This window comes from Erythrolamprus reginae, chromosome 4 (assembly GCF_031021105.1).
Source record: "Erythrolamprus reginae isolate rEryReg1 chromosome 4, rEryReg1.hap1, whole genome shotgun sequence".
NCBI lineage: Eukaryota > Metazoa > Chordata > Lepidosauria > Squamata > Dipsadidae > Erythrolamprus > Erythrolamprus reginae.
The window spans coordinates 18,214,051-18,234,564 of NC_091953.1; the positions used below are offsets into that span (position 1 = coordinate 18,214,051).

General features: G+C 38.8%; 1 protein-coding gene across 2 annotated transcripts in view; it reads left to right on the top strand.

Annotated features, from left to right (window-relative positions):
• The window catches only part of GRIA4 (glutamate ionotropic receptor AMPA type subunit 4), a 316,665-nt gene that overhangs the window by 219,307 nt on the left and 76,844 nt on the right, over positions 1-20,514 (top strand). For both annotated transcript variants that reach the window (XM_070751668.1, XM_070751669.1), the window contains exons 5-8: positions 8,850-8,903; positions 10,940-11,098; positions 13,379-13,546; positions 17,658-17,762. In XM_070751668.1, coding sequence (XP_070607769.1) covers positions 8,850-8,903; positions 10,940-11,098; positions 13,379-13,546; positions 17,658-17,762 — 486 coding nt within the window. The remainder of the gene's footprint in view (positions 1-8,849; positions 8,904-10,939; positions 11,099-13,378; positions 13,547-17,657; positions 17,763-20,514) is intronic.

Genomic DNA, 20,514 nt, shown 5'->3' on the forward strand with positions numbered 1-20,514 from the left:
CCGCCCGCTCGGCTCGCTTCGGACCAGCGCCGTCCTTCGCTTTGACGGCGCTGGTCCGAAGCAAGCCGAGCGGGCGGCGGGCGGTAGATAGGCAGGTAGGTAGATGGATAGATAGGCAGGTAGGTAGGTAGATGGATAGATAGATAGATAGATAGATAGATAGATAGATAGATAGATAGATAGATAGATAGATACTGTAGATATATAGATAGATGATAGATAGATAGATAGTTAGATAGATAGATAGATAGATAGATAGATAGATAGATAGATAGATAGATAGATAGATAGATAGAGTGAGAGAGTGGCAGGGAGAGAGAGAGAGACAGACAGAGAAGAGACAGAGAGATTTCTCAAGCTCCTTGAAGCTGGGAAGAATTACTGCAAAACTGAATTTCCTGAAGTGGATCAATAGACTCCTAAACAACTGAAAAAACAATCTAGTAAAACCAAGTCAATCAAAAAAGCAACGTGCTAACAAAAGCAAATAAAACACCCCTAGGAGCAAAACAAATTAAAGCTTAATTTGTGTGCCTTGTTTAATGGACTGTTAAATTGGCCACGCTCAGCTAGTCACATGACCTAGCCATGCCCACCCAGTCACATGACCAACTAGCCATGTCCACCCAGCCAGTCTGCCCTGCCACCCAACAATCTGAGGGGCCGTGAATTGGCCCCCTGTTTATGAACCCCCAATGTAGACTATCAAGTCAATGTCAAACTTCTTTATTTGGTAATTGTTTCTTTCATCTTCAGCAGTTTCTTTTTCTCCAGCCTACTGTCAAAGCCATATATTCAAAGACCTTAGGACATTTAAACAATGTCACATATCCCAAGCATTGTGCTAAGTCTGTTTTTGAAACTATCAATTTTATCTTTTAAGAGTTTTGATGTTGTAGAGTGTTTTCTTAGCTAGCTTATTAATTAGTGTTATGCTTTTTAATATAAGGGAGAGGGGAAATGTGCTCGTTTTTTTAAAATAAAAAATGTCTATTAGGACTAGGAAATTGGAAGGAAAAAAATGCAAAGTTTTTGCATTTGGTAACTTTCTTGAAAAGCCTGCTAAGCAAAGAAATAGCTTTTTGCACTTGACAGTATGAGAGCTCATTAGCACAGCAATAGTCTCTATAATAGACCTGAAAAGTACATCCTCTTTCTCAAAAATATTGCACTGTAACCAACATTACTTACTTTATTTTAAGCTTTGGACTAAACTCCAGGATGCAGGGAAAATCGGAATATTTGAAATGGCCATTCTATGTCTCAGGATAATACTTCTTCAGCATTGGAGAGGTATACAGCTGCTGAATATTCATGGATTTACGTGAGGTCACTATGAATTTAATACTGCATCCTGAGTGTGTTTTCTCCTCTCTTAAGGATGAGAGTAAGGAGTAACTGATCTTTCTGTCTAAAGCTTCATCCTGAGCAGGACAATAAATCTCTCTCTAGGAATGCAAGCACACAAACATGAGTTTAGCTGCAGAAGATTCAAGGAGGAAGCTCACACAAATAAGTTGCTTTTACTGAAGGCATGAAAATTACAACAGTGATGACCAGTTGGGGCAGAATCTCACCGGTTTAAATGTCAGCTCTGGGATTTAAATATATTATCAGTTTCTCCAACCTACTTGGCAAGTGACATATACTGCCTGAGTCTTAGCCTTGACTTTTATATATATATATATTGCAATTTTCCAATTAAAAACAACAACAATAAAACAAACAACAATAAAACAAACAAACAATACAACTAAAAAAACATGTACATCACATATATGTAAAATATAATTCAATTAATACCGCTTTATGCCATTGTAATTTATGTATCATTATTATTAATATTAATTTTATTATTATTAATTTTATTAATTATATTTATATGCTGGCCAACTCCCAAAGGACTCTGGGTGGCTTCCAGCAATAAAAAACAATTTCTAAAACAACATAAAACATTCCTTAGGAAAATCCCATTAAAACACATACATTCCCTGTTTCCTCTCTGTCTCGCTCTCTCTCTTAGTTCCATGGCTTGTTTGCTCATTTCAGTACATTCTAGCACCTTTTTCACCCTTGGCTTTTGAAAGCATCTGCACATTGTTTTAATAAAAATCTCAGACACCTTGTGTCCATTTTAGGTCATGGTTATCTCAAACGTGTTTCAAAAGGCAACCTTGAGGACTATGTTTCACTTTTCCCCCAGGAAGTTTATTCAGTTCTGACTGAATGGTGGGAGGGGGAAGAATGGAGAAGGATTCATAAAAGGAATGTTAATCCTTCCATTCCCTCCACCACCACCACCACGATTTAGTCAAAACTGAAGAAGCTTCTTGGATGAAAAGCAAAATGTCTCTCTTAAGGACAAAACAAAGTCCTGTTGCATTTTGCCAAAGCACCTTGGAGATCTCAGATTGCTTATTTCTGACTTTGCCTGCTTTAAGAGTCTATTTTAGGCCTGAACATTTTAAGCCCAGTTGCATATCGCTGCTTTATACATCAGACAGTATATACCTCCAGAGCCTGGTGGTTGAATATAACATCCTGTTGCTAAACAAAGCAATCACATGGGCTTTTTCATTGCCCTGTAATAAAACATGGTAATAGGGTTCATTGATCCAAAGCCTCAGGACAGTCTGTTTTGTTCCCGTGTCCACAAGCAAAGGTTTTTGTACATCCCTGGTGAGGGGGGGCATTAGAAAATGCAATTTCTTTGAAAACATAGAAACAGGTTTAGGAAAAAAACCAGACCATTCTTGTAAGTGCAATTTATGTTTGTTTATTCCAGCCAGGGACCGACTTCATCACACACAAAAGCTATTTCTCAATCTTAAACCATTCTGTTACCTTGTAAAACTTTTGCCGTTTTTAAGAAGATGCTTTCTCAGCTACTCAACCTTGTCTGAATTTATGCCCATCTGTTGTTCAATTTCTCAATTTCCTGGCAGAAAATCACTTTTTTGAGATCCATCTCCAAAGATCATTTGCTGGTAGGAATCAAACTAGAGTGAATGGTCCTGTAAATCCACCTAGAAGGTGGTTTTCTGATCCTTCAGAATACTTATTCCTTTGTAAATCATTTCCATAAATAATTTGCTGACACATATCAATTAATTCATGCCTTTCTGCCTCAATTTATCTGCACACAGAATTATCAGTAATTACTTAAGTGACCTCTTGCTTCATCTACACTTGCAAAGGCATAATGGAAATATTATTCACTCATTTTGGATTGAAAAATGTAAGTAATTAAATTAATATTGAGATATGCTGCCTAACCAATGAATCCCTTACTATGGATTTGAAAAACATCTCCCTAAATTAAAATATTTATATTTTTTTAAATTGACAACTGTAGAATAGAATAGAACAGAATAGAATAGAATAGAATAGATATTTTTTATTGGGCAAGTGTGATTTGACACACAAGGAATTTGCATATGCTCTCAATGTACATAAAATAAAAGAGAAGATACAACACTTAACGATAGTCCCGGTACAAATAAGCAATCAAATCATATTAGGAACCAGTCAATATAAATTGTAAGGATACAAGCAACAAAGTTACAGTCATACAGTCATTTCTGGGAGGAGATTGGTAAGGGAACAATGAGAAGATTAATAGTAGTGCAGACTTAGTAAATAGTTTGCAAGTGTTGAGCGAATTATTTGTTTAGCAGAGTGATGGTATATTATGTGGATTTGCATTTGTGTTTTTTCTATAGGACAAACATCTATAAAGATAATCTCTTTCTCCCTAATTCACTTGCCAAAAATAAGTTAGAGCAATCCTTTATTAAAGTGCATTTGTAGAAAGAAAACTGGATGAATAAGTAGAGTTTCACCTGTTGGTCAGCTTATCCCCACTTAATAAAACTAATCCCAGCCTTTGTTGCCTACAATGTCTAGATAAGGAGGGAGATAAAAGACATACCAACTTTGGGGGGGGGGGGGGAATTGTGAGCATGGCTGCAAATAAGATATTACTTAGGAGTTGGCCATTTATTTATCTGTTTCCATTTTTAGGCTATATTGATTCCAGGGAGTTTAAGCAAACAGGACAATGTTTAATGTTAATATTATAAATTCACTTACTTTCTCATTTTTTACACTGCAGTAGAGGATGTGGGAAGCTAGATACATACCTAGAAAGATAAAAATTGTATATAAAAACAATTTATGCAGAAACTTGTAACAAATGCATGTTGAAAAAGGAGTGCTTCTGCATCAGGGTGAAAAATATTTTAGGGTGAAGTTTATCTTGCCAACCTAGCAGTTCAAAAGCATGTAGAAATGCAAATAGAAAAATAGGGACCACTTTGGTGGCAAGGTAACAGCGTTCCGTGCAACTTTGACATTTAATCATGCCAGCCACATGGCCACGGAATCATCATCAGATAGCACTAGCTCTTCGGCTTAGAAACGGAGATGAGCACTGCCCCCTAGAGTCAAGAATGACTAGCACATATTTGCCAGGGAAACTTTTACCATTACCTTTACCTATCTTGAATGAACATCTGCCTGTATTGGTCCTGTGTTGTCCCCAAGCAGCCTTGTAGCAAATGCATATTTCTCAATAGTTTTGTTCTGTCGGGCTCTCTGGTAGAATCCTCCCAAAAATTCACAGGTACAAATTTCAGACACACACACGTTTGAAAATTCAAAACAATGTTCTTTATAATGAAAATTCACTTAAACCAAGCCCTCTTTTGGTATAGCAAAGAGCACTCGTCTCCAAACAAACTGGTAATTTGTACAAGTCCCTTGTCAGTTCTGTGATACTTAGCTTGCAGCTGTGAGGCAATTCATAGTCCTTCTTCTTTCACAAAGTGAAACACCCTTTGCTCTGGTTTAGTTTCAAAGTGGGGAAAAATCAGCACACAAAAGGTCAAAGTCAGTAAAGCAGTCACGAAACACAATGATCAAATAATCCTCCACAATGGCCAAACCCACAGGCTGCTATTTATAGCAGCCTCACTAATTACCACAGCCTCACCCAACCACAGGTGGCCTCATTTTCTTTGATAATAATCTCTCAGTTGTTGTTGCCTATGCATCGCTCTTGGCTGTATCATTAACTCTTGTTCTGAATCCAAGGAGGAGCTAGATAATTGATCTCCTTCTGAGCTCTCTGCCACACTCTCCTCCTCCCTGTCACTCATGTCTTCTTGGTCAGAGGAGCCTTCATCAGCAGATTCCATCAGGGGCAAAACATGCCTGCAGCATGTGGATGTCTCTCCCACATCCACAGTCCTTGGGGCAGGAGCTGGGCCAGAGCTAACCACAACAAGTTTATTCAACTGTTGACAATAAGAAATAAATTATTCGGATATGTCATGCATACTGATACACCAATTTGCTATAGAAATGCCAGAGACATACAGTGACTAAGACTAGGAAATAATACATAACTCTTAATTCAGATTTCAAAACTGTTACTCCCAAATTCCCACCTTCCCACCTCTATCGCTATCAGTACCATTGGCAAAGTGGCAAACTGCACATGTCCCAATGTGCCTTGCCCTTCTGATTTCCTTCTACTCATAGCTCGTGCTTTCCCTCCTAGAAAGAAAATCTCAGTGTCAATTGCCCCTTTTAGTGAACTTCTAGAACCCGTTCTATCACAAAGTATTTTTCTAAAGACACGCTTCAGTGCTACTGCAGCTGTACTGAACATTTGCCAGGGCTCCATGAATCGTCTTTTTTTCCTCTTCTCTGCTCAGCAGCTCTTAAAATATTTTGTGGATGGCTTTGTGGAAGATTTATCCTTGCTTCAGGTGCTGCATAGAAACCTAGCCTCTTAGAAATGTATATTGCAGGTCTTTTTTTGCTGCAATATTGGCATTCTAGTCCCAATTTTTTAAATTTTGTTAGACTTTTAACAGTGTGAGGAATTGTAATGCTGGATTTTTCTGAGCTAGGTTTTGGGGCTGCAAATATTTCATTACCATATTATTATTATTATTATTATTATTATTATTATTATTATTTATTGGATTTGTATGCTGCCCCTCTCCGCAGACTCGGGGCGGCTAACAACAATGATAAATAAACAACATGTAACAATCCAATTTAATAAAACAACTAAAAACCCTTATTATAAAAACCAAACATACACACACACAAACATACCATACATAACTTGTAATGGCCTAGGGAAGTGTTTCCCAACCTTGGCAAATTGAAGATATTTGGACTTCAACTCCCAGAATTCCCCAGCCAGCATTTGGGGAATTCTGGGAGTTGAAGTCCAAATATCTTCAAGTTACCAAGGTTGGGAAACACTGGCCTAGGGGAAGGAATATCCTAACTCCCCCATGCTTGGCGACAAAGATGAGTCTTGAGTAATTTGCGAAAGACAAGGAGGGTGGGGGCCATTCTAATCTCTGGGGGGAGTTGATTCCAGAGGGCCCGGGCCGCCACAGAGAAGGCTCTTTCCCTGGGCCCCGCCAAACAACATTGTTTGGTCGACGGGACCCGGAGAAGGCCAACTCTGTGGGACCTTATCGGCCGCTGGGATTCGTGCGGTAGAAGGCAGTTCCGGATGTATTCTGGCCCAATGCCATGTAGGGCTTTAAAGGTCATTACCAAGACATTATATAAGCATCTCTGCAGAAGATGGGGAAACCTATTCTGTTTTTCCTCTGGGTTGTTACAAAATTCTCTCACAGGACCCTCTGTATCATAATCATTATTTATTTTGAGGAGCTGTAGCTTTCATGAAAAGTTTTCATGGTTTAAGAGAGGCATAGTTAAATGAGAAAAATGTTTTTGCGCTATCAAGAGGAAAGCTCTATTTTGAGCAAGATATGAACACTTGACTTAAAGAGATATTCATCTTGATTTGCTTCTCTATTTAAAAGATGCTTACATCCTTACGAAAACATACACCCTCAGGGCAGTCTGCAACCCATATATTTTAAAGAGAGGCCTCTAAAAAAGTGAAATGATAGAATTTATTGGAAAGGAAAAGCCAAGTCATCCAATTCAATTTCCTTTCCAGTGCAAGATTTACACCGTAAATTCTGTTTCCTCTCAAAGGGCGTGGGGAATATGACTACCAACTCTTGAGTTGCAAACAGTTCACAAGTGCCATATGGCAGCACAGAGATAAAGAGAACTCTAATTCATTTTTTACCATCTAGTGGTTGTCTGCAGTTTATCAGCTCCTGTTTAGAAGCCTTTGTGGGGATTTTTTAATTTGCCGAATTACAGAATCACAGAATTCAAAGTGATCTTGAAGGTCAAAATGTACTCCAATCCTCTGTTTAGCACAGGATATTTTAAGACCTTTTGACAAGAGATTATCCAGCCTCTGTTTGAAGATTTCCAGTGAATGGGAACATACCACTTCATAAGGCTTCCTCGTAAAAAGGAAGTGATATTATTCCTCAAAATAGGTAACCTGGTTTTACTTCTCAACCCTTTGGTCCATTGGTTCTGTCCCTTTCCTTCCATGATTGTATAGAAGCACTTCTTTGTCTGACAAGCCTTTAGATAATTGAATATCACTATTGTATATTCCCTCAGTCTTCTGTTTGGCAAGCTAAATTTACCCAATTCTTTTGACCCTTCCTTACTGTTGTGATTCCGTCTGAGGCCCCTCAGGGAACGGCTGACCCTCTGCCGGCTCTCTGCTCAGAGGGGGAGGATGAGGAACAGGGAACGGCTGACCCTCTGCCGGCTCTCTGCTCAGGGGGGGAGGATGAGGAACAGGAGGGAGATGAGGAGGAGGAATCTCAGCCCGAGGGGGAGCTCTCCCCAGCAAGCAGCCTGGATTCTTTAGATGACCAGGCACAAGGAATAATAGATTTCCGGCAGAGAAGGGCAACCCAACGAAGGGGACAATTAGCCAGGTACTTCAAGCACTGAATGGGCAACAGCTGGGTTTGGGTGTGGTTCTCTCCGGAAAGGCTAAAAAGGCAGACCCACCCTTCCTGGTTTGTGGAGAATTATCTTTGGGAGTCGTGAGACCTGGCTGTGATCTTTGGCGTCTTGGAATTCTGGCTTGTGACTTTGAATACTGAAACCTTGAGGGGAAAAGGTGGGTGTGCCAGCAAGAGGTCTGCTGTGAAGGCTCATAGCCTGCCTGTGGGGAAGAACAGGTTTTCCTCTGTGTTTATTTTCAAATTATAAAGTGCTTTTGTTTCTACCAGCGTGTCTGGATGTTTTTTCCAGTTGGTGCTGAAGTCTGGGGGCACCCAGACAGAACACTTACAAGACTTGCTTTCCTGTCCAGTTGGTAACTCTCTTCTGACCTTCCTCTAGGGCAGTAGTTTATCAAAACTGATGCAATATTGCAAGTAAGACTTGACTAAGTAGAGTGATATATGCCTCTTCATGAAACTGAAAATAGCATTGGACTTTTTAACTTGTTGCTCCTGTTCAGCTTGTGATGTACTAAATATTCAGATCTTCTGCCTATACAGTGTTCCCTCGCTTTTCGTGGGGGATGCGTTCCGAGACCCCCCGCGAAAGTCGAATTTCCACAAAGTAGAGATGCAGAAGTAAATACACTATTTTTGGCTATGAACAGTATCATCATAGAATATGTGAATTATAATTATGTCCTGAGACAGCTGTTATTTATATATATGTGCATAAGCCACCTCCCTGATAGTTCCCCCCCTCACCGATAGTTCTACAATCTTGTCTAAGTATCTGAAATTATATTATAAGTATATTATAAGTAACAACTTACATATATGTTATAAATATTTAATTAAATATTTATAACATAAAATATAAAAATTTAGATTTAACTTATATTGTAAGTATATTATAAGTAATAACTATTCCTTTGAACAGTATACAGTTCATTGCTTTTTCTTTTCTACCCCATCTTTCTACAGATTGTAAGTGTTGGAAAACATGTTAAAGGCTACCATTACATTCTTGCAAATCTGGTAAGAATCCTTTTCTTATAGTTAATTTCATGCCAAGCTAGTTGAATGACAAATGACCACAGGAAAGAGAAATGTGGTGTTGATTTAGTGATGAAAATTGAAATCTCATTGTTGGTTTTGAGCTGGTGTAGTTTGTTTATTATTTTTTCCACTGCGAACTTGGTTTAAAGTATTTATACTTAAGTAGATAGTTGTAATATAATAATTTTATTTTTATGTGTTTGTATTGGTGTGATGCCGCTGAGTCCTAATGAAAGCAATGCCTTCAAAAGGGACAGAGAGCAAGGCAAGCCAGTGGGGTCACTCACGAACGCGAATCCTAGAAAGTAGAAACTGGACACATTCTCTCTCTGGGTGAAGTGACATGGTGTAGAGCCATGCGCTTCTATTTATTTAGGAACATAAGGAAATGGGGTATGATTACATATACATGTCAAAATGATACATAGCTTCAAACGTATCTTTGAGTTTCTTCCTTTCCCATGCATATCAAGGAACGATCTTTTTGGGATTTCCTAAAAAGCAGATGTTAATTCACACCTAGTTTCTTTTGAAGGTTTCTTCTGGCTAATCCCTCTTAATTTCCCTTTGATAGTTTGTTTGCTTCAGGCAATGAAACTTCCCCCCTTTGATCCTATAATGTCCTGTCCTGAGTTGTAAAGCTTTTGAGATGTTTATTCTGAGCCCCTGCATTCCCAGGGATGCAGATTAGGTTTACGGCCTCTCCTTGTCCTGGGTTTATGAATCAGGGTCACACAGAGTATATATATATTTCTATGCTAGAATTCCAGATTAATAAAAATCCTATCCCAACATAGCTTGATATACTGCAACATATTGGTGATTGCAATACTGCTGGGCTGGAATGAGATTGCTTGCAATGGGAAAAGCCATTGTATTGAGTAACTGACACAGCCAAAAAACCCCCTATGTTTTTCATCCTTCGAGTGGTTTGCTTCACTCCCATTAAACCCAGGATACTAGCCTAGAGCAATAAATTGATGTACACTAGGCATTTTTTGACAAATATGGGTCAAGGGCTTAACACCATGTTCTGTCCCATTTTCAAGCTTGAGAATTCCAAGATCAGGAAAGAAGTGCCACAAAAGTTTCTGCAGTGGCTGCGGGAGAATATATGAATACTGTACAAAGTTTTCTGTCCATCTTTCGAGGAGAGATCTAAGAAAGATCTCATGGCCTCTAGGATGCCTTTAAGGGGAAAATAGAAGCGATAAAACTATTCATTTTTAACAGCCTCTGTTAAATGTGAGAATTATATTTAACTCTGGAATTATATCAGTGTACAATTACACAAAGTACAGTGATACCTCATCTTACAAACGCCTCGTCATACAAACTTTTTGAGATACAAACCCGGGGTTTAAGATTTTTTTGCCTCTTCTTACAAACTATTTTCACCTTACAAACCCACAGCCGCCACTGGGATGCCCCGCCTCTGGACTTCCGTTGCCAGCGAAGCGCCCGTTTTTGTGCTGCTGGGATTCCCCTGAGGCTCCCCTCCATGGGAAACCCCACCTCCGGACTTCCGTTGCCAGCGAAGCGCTTGTTTTTGCGATGCTGGGATTCCCCTGCTGGGATTCCCCTGCAGCATCGCAAAAACACAGAAGTCTGGAGGTGGGATTTCCCATGGAGGGGAGACTCAGGGGAATCCCAGCAGCGCAAAAACGGGTGCTTCAGCTGGCAAAAGGGGTGAATTTTGGGCTTGCACGCATTAATTGTTTTTCCATTGATTCCTATGGGAAACATTGTTTCATCTTACAAACTTTTCACCTTAAGAACCTCATCCCGGAACCAATTAAGTTTGTAAGACAAGGTAACACTGTATACATAAATAAATATGTTACATTTTATTAGAAAATGGAATAAGTATATTCATTTGAAACATACTGAGGATCAGATTAAAATAGCTGAATATAAGTTTTTAACTTAACCATTGTAATGATTAAATATCAATCAAAAAGTTTAATGACATACTGGATGAAAATACCATATGATGGAAATTTATTTTTTAACAGGGATTCAAAGATATTTCCCTGGATAGATTTATGCACGGAGGAGCCAACATCACAGGGTTTCAATTAGTGGACTTCAATACACCTATGGTTTCAAAACTCATGCAAAGGTGGAAGAAACTGGACCAGAGAGAATATCCAGGATCGGAAAGTCCCCCTAAGGTTCTATTCTACATTAAATTCTGAAATCATCTTTCATGTAACTTGACTTCAAGCGTACTGCAGTTATAAATAATTGTCTAATATTGTGAAGATCTATTGACTTTTATGCATTAATCAGGTTCCTTCTGCAACTTTCTACTTAATCTTCATACTTTGTTTTTCCCCAGCCTGGAACTTTTATCCCACTGTTGAGATAAATATAATTTTGATGGTAATATTAGTCTTAGTTCTTTTGGATATGGAATAGAACAGAACAGAATAGAATAGAATATCCTTCTGTTAATGCAGCTTAGAACTGTGTTGGGTTTTTTTGGCAGCTGCTGCACACTGCTGGCTCATATTTAAATGGTTGTCCACTAGGACTCCAAGGTCCCTCTTACAGTTACTACTGTTGAGCAATGTACCATATACACTGTACCTGTTCACTTTGTTTTTCTTGCCTAAATGTAGAAATGTAGACTAGACTAGAATAGAATAGAATAGAATAGAAATTTTTATTGGCCAAGTATGATTGGACACAAAAGGAAATGTATGATCTCAGCATACATAAAAGAAAAGTAACTTCATGAAGAATCATAATGTTCAACACTTAATGATAGTTCGGGTACAAATAAGCAATACAATCATATTAGAAACCAGTCAATATAGATTGTAAAGATACAAGCAACAAAGTAACAGTCATACAGTCATTTGTGGGAGGAGATGGGTCATGGGAATGATGAGATGATTAATAGTAGTGCAAACTTAATAATGGAGTTTAGTGAAGAATGTCTTGGGCAATCATTCTAAGGCAGGGACTGGTACATTCCGCTCTATATCCAGAATTATCTCATTCTTCACCTTATTTGAATCATAATAAGAAACAAATGATGATGTTACATAGGTGAGTAATGAAATGTTTGCAAACAAATAACCAAATTTAGGGTTTAGCTTAGAGAGCACTAAAGAGTCCAGAGTTCAGCCCTGAAATGCAGATATTCCCTCTGTTGTCCCTTTTGAGATTGTGTGAAACAACTCTTTCCAATTATGGTAAAACACATTTAGTGTTGCATCAGTTAACTGAGTTTAAGAGCATTGTGTATTGTTTCCTATTGGCTATTAATTAAGAATTCCAAAATATCTTATATCTTTATAATTATTCTGCATTTTTTACTTTATCCATTCCTAGTTAGTTGTTTATGCAACTTCTATCAGTTTTGTTATGCCCAAAATCAATTATTGCATCTTTGAAGGGTTTTCTGTTATCATGGGCAGATCATAATGTCATATTATTGGCTTTGCCTTCGTGAAAGGATTGACTCTTTACTCTTGGATCCAATCTTATCTGAATAAAAGTACATTTTATGGGAAGTCAAACTTTACATTTCATTCCAGTTCTTTTGTAATTCCTATAGTAACCTTATACAATATAATTTCAAAATTAAACTTCATATTAATGTCCCAAGAATGCGGTGATCTTACCATCCTTGTTTACTTAGAAATCATTCTCTGCTTGATGAATTAATGTTTTTCAATTGAGGAATCAAAGGTTTAATAGATTTATTTTTGAACATAATTGTAATATTAGGTATAATTGTTGTGATTCAGCCTGAGGCTCCTCAGGGACCGGCTGGAGCTCTGCCGGATCCATGCCCAGAGGAGGAGGACAGTGACCAGGAGGGGGAGGCCCAGGCAGATGGGGGAGAGGAACGTCAGGAAGAGGAGGAGGGAGAGCAGCCTGAGACCCCCGGGGGGGGGGCTCTCCCCAGCTAGTAGCCTGGATTCATTGGATGAAGACGCACAGGCTATAATAGACATGAGGCAGAGATGTGCAGCTCAAAGAAGGGGCCAATTAGCAAGATATTTCCATCCCTGAATTGGCAACAGCTGGGTTTGGGTGTGGTTCTCCTCAGCAGGGTTGAAAAGGCAGGCCCGCCCTTACAGTCTTGTGGAGAGTTATCAACTGGGAGTCCTGTGACCTTGCTTCGATTCTTGGCATCTCTGATCTTGGCTTGTGGCCTAGAAGGCTGAAAGACTTGGGGGAAGCGTGGGTTTTATTATCTCCAGTGTTGTTTTTGCCAGCAAGAATCCTGTTTTATTGCCTGGCCTTCGTGAAACCTCTGTGAAGCTTCATCGTGTTCCTGTCTGTAAGAACAGTTTTTGTTACCTGTGTTTGCTTTCCAGTATATAAACTGCCTTTGCTTTTTACCAGTGTGTCTGGATACTCTTTTTGCTTGGTGTTGGCGTCTGGGGGGACCCAGACAGAACAATAATTAATGTTCATTTTTTCCATCTGATTAGTATACCTCTGCTCTAACTTATGATGGAGTACTTGTGATGGCCGAAACTTTCCGAAATCTTCGAAAGCAGAAAATAGATATTTCTCGAAGAGGAAATGCTGGGGATTGTCTTGCAAATCCAGCTGCACCATGGAGCCAAGGAATTGACATGGAGAGGACATTGAAACAGGTGTAGCTCTTATAAGTTTTACATCTGCTTGGGTTTTGTGGCAGCTGCTATGTTGGAAATTATCACAAATATTTAAACTGTCAAACAGTGATTGGATTAGCGCAGGGATGTCAAACTCAAAGACCTGGGGCCAGATCCAACTTGCAAGGTGCTTAGATCTGGTGTACGGTGCCGCCCCAGAAGTAGCAAAAGGCAAACCCACAGTGCCTCTGCCAGTGAAAATAGAGTTAGGGTGGGCTATGGGTGGCCCTACTGAGCTCTGTTTTTGCTGGCAAAGGGTTGCAGGAAGCCATCACTGTAAAAATAGAGCTCGGGAGCCCATTTTTGTGGGCAGAGTACTCGGGCTACCACAGGGGCCCCCAACACGAGTGACGGTGAACTGATCATGCCCATCCTGCCCCCCCCCCCCCCCCGAGTTCAAATAAAACTCTGATGCAGCCCTCAATGAAATCAAGTTTAACATCCCTGGGTTAGTGTATTACATTTAATTAATACAGTCTACGGAGAGGGGCGGCATACAAATCTAATAAATAATAATGATGATGATGATGATGATGATGATGAAATAGATTATCTTATGATTCATTTGATCATAAATTATCTTATAATTTGACTTATCACCATTTTCCACACGACCGTTGTCCCTGATCACATGACCAAACCTTCCAAAAAGATCTCCTATGTTTTAAAGCTTGGAGTCTAACAAACTTGAACAGGGCCACCTTGCGGTGAGTCGAGCAGAATATAATAAATAAATAAATAGATAGATAGATAGATAGATAGATAGATAGATAGATAGATAGATAGATAGATAGACATATAAGTGACGGTGGTGCAGTGGTTAGAATGCAGTACTGCAGGCTACTTCTGCTGCCTGCTGGCTGCCTGCAATTTAGTAGTTTGAATTTCACCAGGCTCAAGGTTGACTGAGCCTTCCATCCTTCCAAGGTGAAATGATGACCCAAAATTGTTGGAGACAATTTGATGACTCCGTAAACTGCTTAGAGAGGGCTGTAAAGCACTGTAAAGGGGTATATAAGTCTTAAATGCTATTACTATATTTCCATTACTGATACAAACAGAATGAAATGTAAGGGAATGGTGGCACCAATGGATAAGAGCATAATGTAGCACAAACTGCAATCCTTGTGGGCACTGTTGCTTTTCTCATTTTGACAAAAGGGTCAGTTCTTACAGCTTCCCCTGTTCGTGCTGTCTTTGTCATTCTGATGAAAGTTTACTGGAGTGCAAAGAATGTTAGTTCTGCTCCATATGTAGGTTTCGCATGGAATGGAAGATTCAATCTCAGGTATAGAAACCCACTATATGATGGTTCCAGTTATGCTTTCTCAGCCCAACAATATTTGAGGAGTTCTCATGAGGTAAAATATGAATGGGACTGACTTGTATATATCATTGAAATTCTTAAGGAAACAGGGAATATAAATCTAAGTAAAAAGATAGAATAATGTTTTCCTGCATTAATGCATACCATGTTGAACAAAAGCTAAAGTTTTCCCCCCCAAAAGTTATGAGGTAAAAAAAGTGATTTATTGCCGAGAGAGATGAATGCAGAAAACACACATAAATCACTTTTTTACCTCATAACTTTCCCCCCTAATTTCACGTCACAATGGTAAAAGAAAATGAAAAGTTATGATTTTCAAATACATACCAAATGTACCTGAAGATCTATTTAATTTTGATGGCTCCTTATTATTCAGAATTCTAAATAATCTCTCAATATTTCTGCTTTGTTATATCATTTAAGAATGAAATAAAACAGGAATTTTTTACTGATGAAAAGGATCTTCAAATCCTGATGCATATAGAGACTTAGAAGTTTTCAGATACAGACTGAGAGGTTTATAGGCTTTCTGTTTACAGAGAAAAGAAAAAGAAAAATAACAAAAAAAAATTCATTTTCTTGAGAATTTGACTTATTTCTTGAGAAATAATAATAATAATAACAACAACAACAACAACAACAATAATAATAATAATAATAATAATAATAATAATAATACTCAGCTGCTGCAAAAAGATCGCACAGACTGACTACAAGCATAGACATGATGCTGTGGTACAGATGATCCACTGGAACTTGTGCCATTTACCAGTGGCAAAGAACTGGTGGGATCATAAGCCCGAAAAAGTGGTCGAAAATGAGCAAGCAAAACTACTATGGGACTTCCGACATCAGACTGACTGAATTCTGAAGCATAACACACCAGACATTGTGATCGTGGAGAAAAAGAAAGTATGGATCATCGACATTGCAATCCCAGGGGACAGCAGAATTGAGGAGAAGCAGCTAGAGAAATTAGTGAAATACGAAGATCTAAAAATTGAGCTTCAACGACTCTGGCATAAGCCAGTGAAAGTGGTCTCAGTGGTACTTGGCACGCTGGGCGCAGTGCCAAAGGATCTCAGCGGACATTTGAAAACCATCGGAATTGACAAAATCTCCATGGTCAATTGTAAAAGGCTGCTTTACTGGGATCGGCAAACATAATTCGCCGGTACATCATGCAGTCCTAGGTGCTTGGGAAGCGCCTGACTGGTGATGAAATACGAAATCCAGCATAGTGATCTCGTTTGCTGTGTTGTATTGACATAATAATAATAATAATAATAATAATAATAATAATAATAATAATAATTATTATTATTATTATTATTATTATTATTATTATTATTATTATTATTATTATTATTATTATTTCATATTGTTCTTTTCTACCTCTTATTTTACACCATTGCACTGTATGATGCAGAAATCAAGTACTATATTGTCAAATTTTGTAGACGAGTGCTGAAAAACAATGAGATGGTGATCCCATAGTATTATGAAAGTGGTTAGACTATTTCTATTTTTAAAAAAAATACAAATCTTGGGCATTTGGCCCTTTATATTTTAGTATTTAGTTACATATAGAAATTGCTAGGAGGTGGTGCCAGAAATTTGCTATTGAATTTTCATCCTGAGAGACTCTAAATGTGATTTTTAAAATTAGTTGCCTATAATCCATGGGCTTGTGCTGACCTTCCTCACTTCCAACATTTCAAGGACAGAAGATCTGATATAAACCTGAGGCTTTGGATTCAATTTAAATTCAGATTCTAGAGTGGGATGGGATGACATTCCCTTATGAAGGTTTGTGGAAGAACCAAGTATTAAACATCAAAGGCACATAGAGATCACTAAGCTCTTCTTTTATCCTTATTAAAATTAGAGTTGGAAAAATGAATCTGAATAAATAGTTAGCATGTCCCTCAATTAACAATCCCGTAAAAAAAGTTTACTTCTGTTCTGTCGGGCTCTCTGGTAGACTCCTCCCAAAAATTCACAGGTACAAATTTCAGACGCACACACGTTTGAAAATTCAAAACAATGTTCTTTATAATGAAAAGTCACTTAAACTAAGCCCTCTTTTTGTATAGCAAAGAGCACTCGTCTCCAAACAAACTGGTAATTTGTACAAGTCCCTTATCAGTTCTGTGACACTTAGCTTGCAGCTGTGAGGCAATTCATAGTCCTTCTTCTTTCACAAAGTGAAACACACTTTGCTCTGGTTTAGTTTCAAAGCAGGGAAAAATCAGCACACAAAAGGTCAAAGTCAGCAAAGTAGGCACGAAACACAACAATCAGATAATCCTCCACAATGGTCAAACCCACAGGCTGCTATTTATAGCAGCCTCACTAATTACTACAGCCCCACCCAACCACAGGTGGCCTCATTTTCTTTGATAATAATCTCTCCGTTGTTGTTGCCTATGCATCGCTCTCCGCATGCGTAGCTGTATCATTAACTCTTGTTCTGAATCCAAGGAGGAGCTAGATAATTGATCTCCTTCTGAGCTGTCTGCCACACTCTCCTCCTCCCTGTCACTCATGTCTTCTTGGTCAGAGGAACCTTCATCAGCAGATTCCACCGGGGGGGGGGGGGGGCAAAACAGGCCTGCAGCATGTGGATGTCTCCCCCACATCCACAGTCCTTGGGGCAAGAGCTGGGCCAGAGCTAACCACAACAACTTCTATACGGTATCTTGCAATGAATAAATACTTTTATCACTAATCCATATTTTAATTTTTTTATCCAATTTGAAGGTTCGAATACAAGGACTGACTGGAAATGTTCAGTTTGACCACTATGGTCGCAGAGTAAACTATTCAATGGATGTTTTTGAACTGAAGAGCACAGGCCCTCGAAAGGTGTGTTCTGATTCTGCACTATTTGTTTGGTTTGCCCATATCAGGGGGGAAATGCTCCCAGTTTTCTCGTGCCTGTCAGTCATCAGAGTACCAGTCACGAAGGCAGTGTGAGGCTCTACCTGTCAGATTTTGTAGATAAATTACAGCCTGCGTGGACTATAATAAATCAAATCTGGAGGCGATGGATTAAGTTACAGAAACGGCTTTCAAACGAAGGTACTTTTATTAATAAAAATAACAAAAATAGCTAATGCCTGATCACAGGCAATCTCTATGCGTGTTACATCGTTGGAGGTTAGAGAACGATGGATGCTTCCGAAGAAGAAAGGAAGTGATGCTTGTAAGACAGGCAGGATTTTACATCATAATGGGCGGGGCTAATTAACATACATACAGTTAACTATTTAATTACTGAATGTCTCTGGGGCTGGCAATACACAGTGTGACACTACCCACCTATGCAGACGCCGCCAATTGGGTTCTTTTACCCTCTGCGCATGCACAGAAGACTTTGTGTACTTGCAGAGGTAAAAGAACCCAAATGGTGGCAGGCGGGTAGGCGGGGCTTTGCGCTGACTTCGCAGACCGGCTCTCCAACAACTGACAGGCACAATCCAGGAGTATCTCACCCCTGACCTATATATGTCTGTGTGTCTATAGAAACTGTTAATAAAACTCAGTTTAGCCAATAAATCCAATTATGTTTGCAGTACCAACCATTTTATTATCCGATTTTTAATAATGCTCTATTGTTAGATTATAAGAGTGCAATTTTTCATACCACAAGACACGTCATCTTTCTCTGTCATAAGAGTCCTTTGTTTGCTGGGCTTTTTCTTTTCATAACAATGGTGGTGGGGAGAAGCAAAATTTGAGTTAGGAATACAAAGAAAAATTATGGAACCTGCAGGTAAAATAGCTGATAAGCTTGTCCTCATTACTACGCAAGACATAAACACTTTAGGACAATTCAAATGTTTTCAACAAACTGATTTCTTTTGTTATTATTTTTTTAATATGAGGTTTCAGAACAAGATATTAAGAGTATTTGCTTTTCCATGTCATCTGTAATTAGCATCCAATAAGAGGAGACAGACATAATATGTTGATTATGTGCCCACAGAGATTATTTTGTTTATTTGTATCTCACCTTTATTATTTTTACAAATAAATCAAGGCAGTGAACATATCAAACACACTTTCCTCCTTCTACTTTCCCTACAACAATTTCTCTCTCCCTCTATCTCTCTCTCTCTCTCTCTCTCTCTACTCTATCTATCTATCCTATCTATCTATCTATCTATCTATCTATCTACTCTGTCTGTCTGTCTGTCTATTTGGACTTATGAGGACTCTGGGCGGCTTATAACCAAATACACATAAAATGTATTATAAAATTTCCCAAAACAGTTCAAATCAATTTAAAGCCAGCAATTAACTATTAAAACAGGTTTTGTTTTTTTTAAATAACCCTATAAGGTGTATCTGGACCCTAGCTGCTTTCATGCCTAAGGCAGAATTAGAACTCATAGTCTCAGAACTTCTGTCTAGAGCCTCAACTACTAGATCAATTTGTATTTTGCTGAAACATGTGAAACTGAGTTCCCTCATATCTTTCAAATATGCTCTATACCAAGCTGTCCGGGGAATTCTGGGAGTTGAAGTCCACCAGGCTTAAAGCTGCCAAGGTTGGAGACCCCTGCTCTATACTTGTGACTTAATATATAAAATTGAAATACTTTCATTTGGCTATATACTTTGTGGATGGTTGCCTGATGTAAAAGTTGAAGTCAACCATCAGCCCTCTAGGATTCGTGTCCTCCAAAGCCCAATACTTCATTTCTGACATCAATTTTCTGAACAAGGATAGGTCATCAGAAGAAGAAAAAAAGTTATAGGCTTTTAATTTTAGTGCCAAGAAATATCCTTGGTTCTTACGGTTTATGTACTATGATTTATGGTTCCTTCAGCAATATCAATTTAGGACATTGCTTTTCTTCTCATGCATCAGAACATTTAAGGGCAGGAGAAAATGCATTTATTTTTATCACCAAACTTTTTAATATCCTTTTTTTTTTGAAATTCACAGTAGTGCATGTTTTCATTTCTGCAATTAAATTCCTCATCTGCCTGCCCACTTTAATCATCCTATTTTTTTCATACACAAAGTTTTGTTCTGTTTGTTGTATTTCCTCTGCTGGAACTTTACACAAAAGAGGGCAATTTTTTTTCCCACCTACGTGAAAAATCAAAATAAAATATTATTCACCCACGTTTCCACAACACTCCGTGGCCTGCACTGGCTGCCGATCAGTTTTCGGTCACAATTCAAAGTGTTGGTAATGACCTTTAAAGCCCTAATGGCATTGGACCAGAGTACCTCCGGAACCGCCTTCTACCGCACAAATCCCAGCGGCAGATAAGGTCCCACAGAGTTGGCCTTCTGCGGGTCCCGTCGACCCAACAATGTCGTTTGGCGGGCCCCAGGGGAAGAGCCTTCTCTGTGGCGGCCCCTCTGGAATCAACTCCCCCCGGAGATTAGAACGGCCCCCACCCTCCTTGTCTTTCGCAAGTTACTTAAGACCCACCTATATCGTCAGGCATGGGGGAACTAAGACATCTCCCCCAGGCTTATTATAGTTCACGTTAGGTGTGTATGTGCTGTATGGTTTTTAATTGTTGGGGTTTTTATATATTTTATTATTAGATTTGTCCCATTGTTATACTGTTTTTATTACTGTTGTGAGCCGCC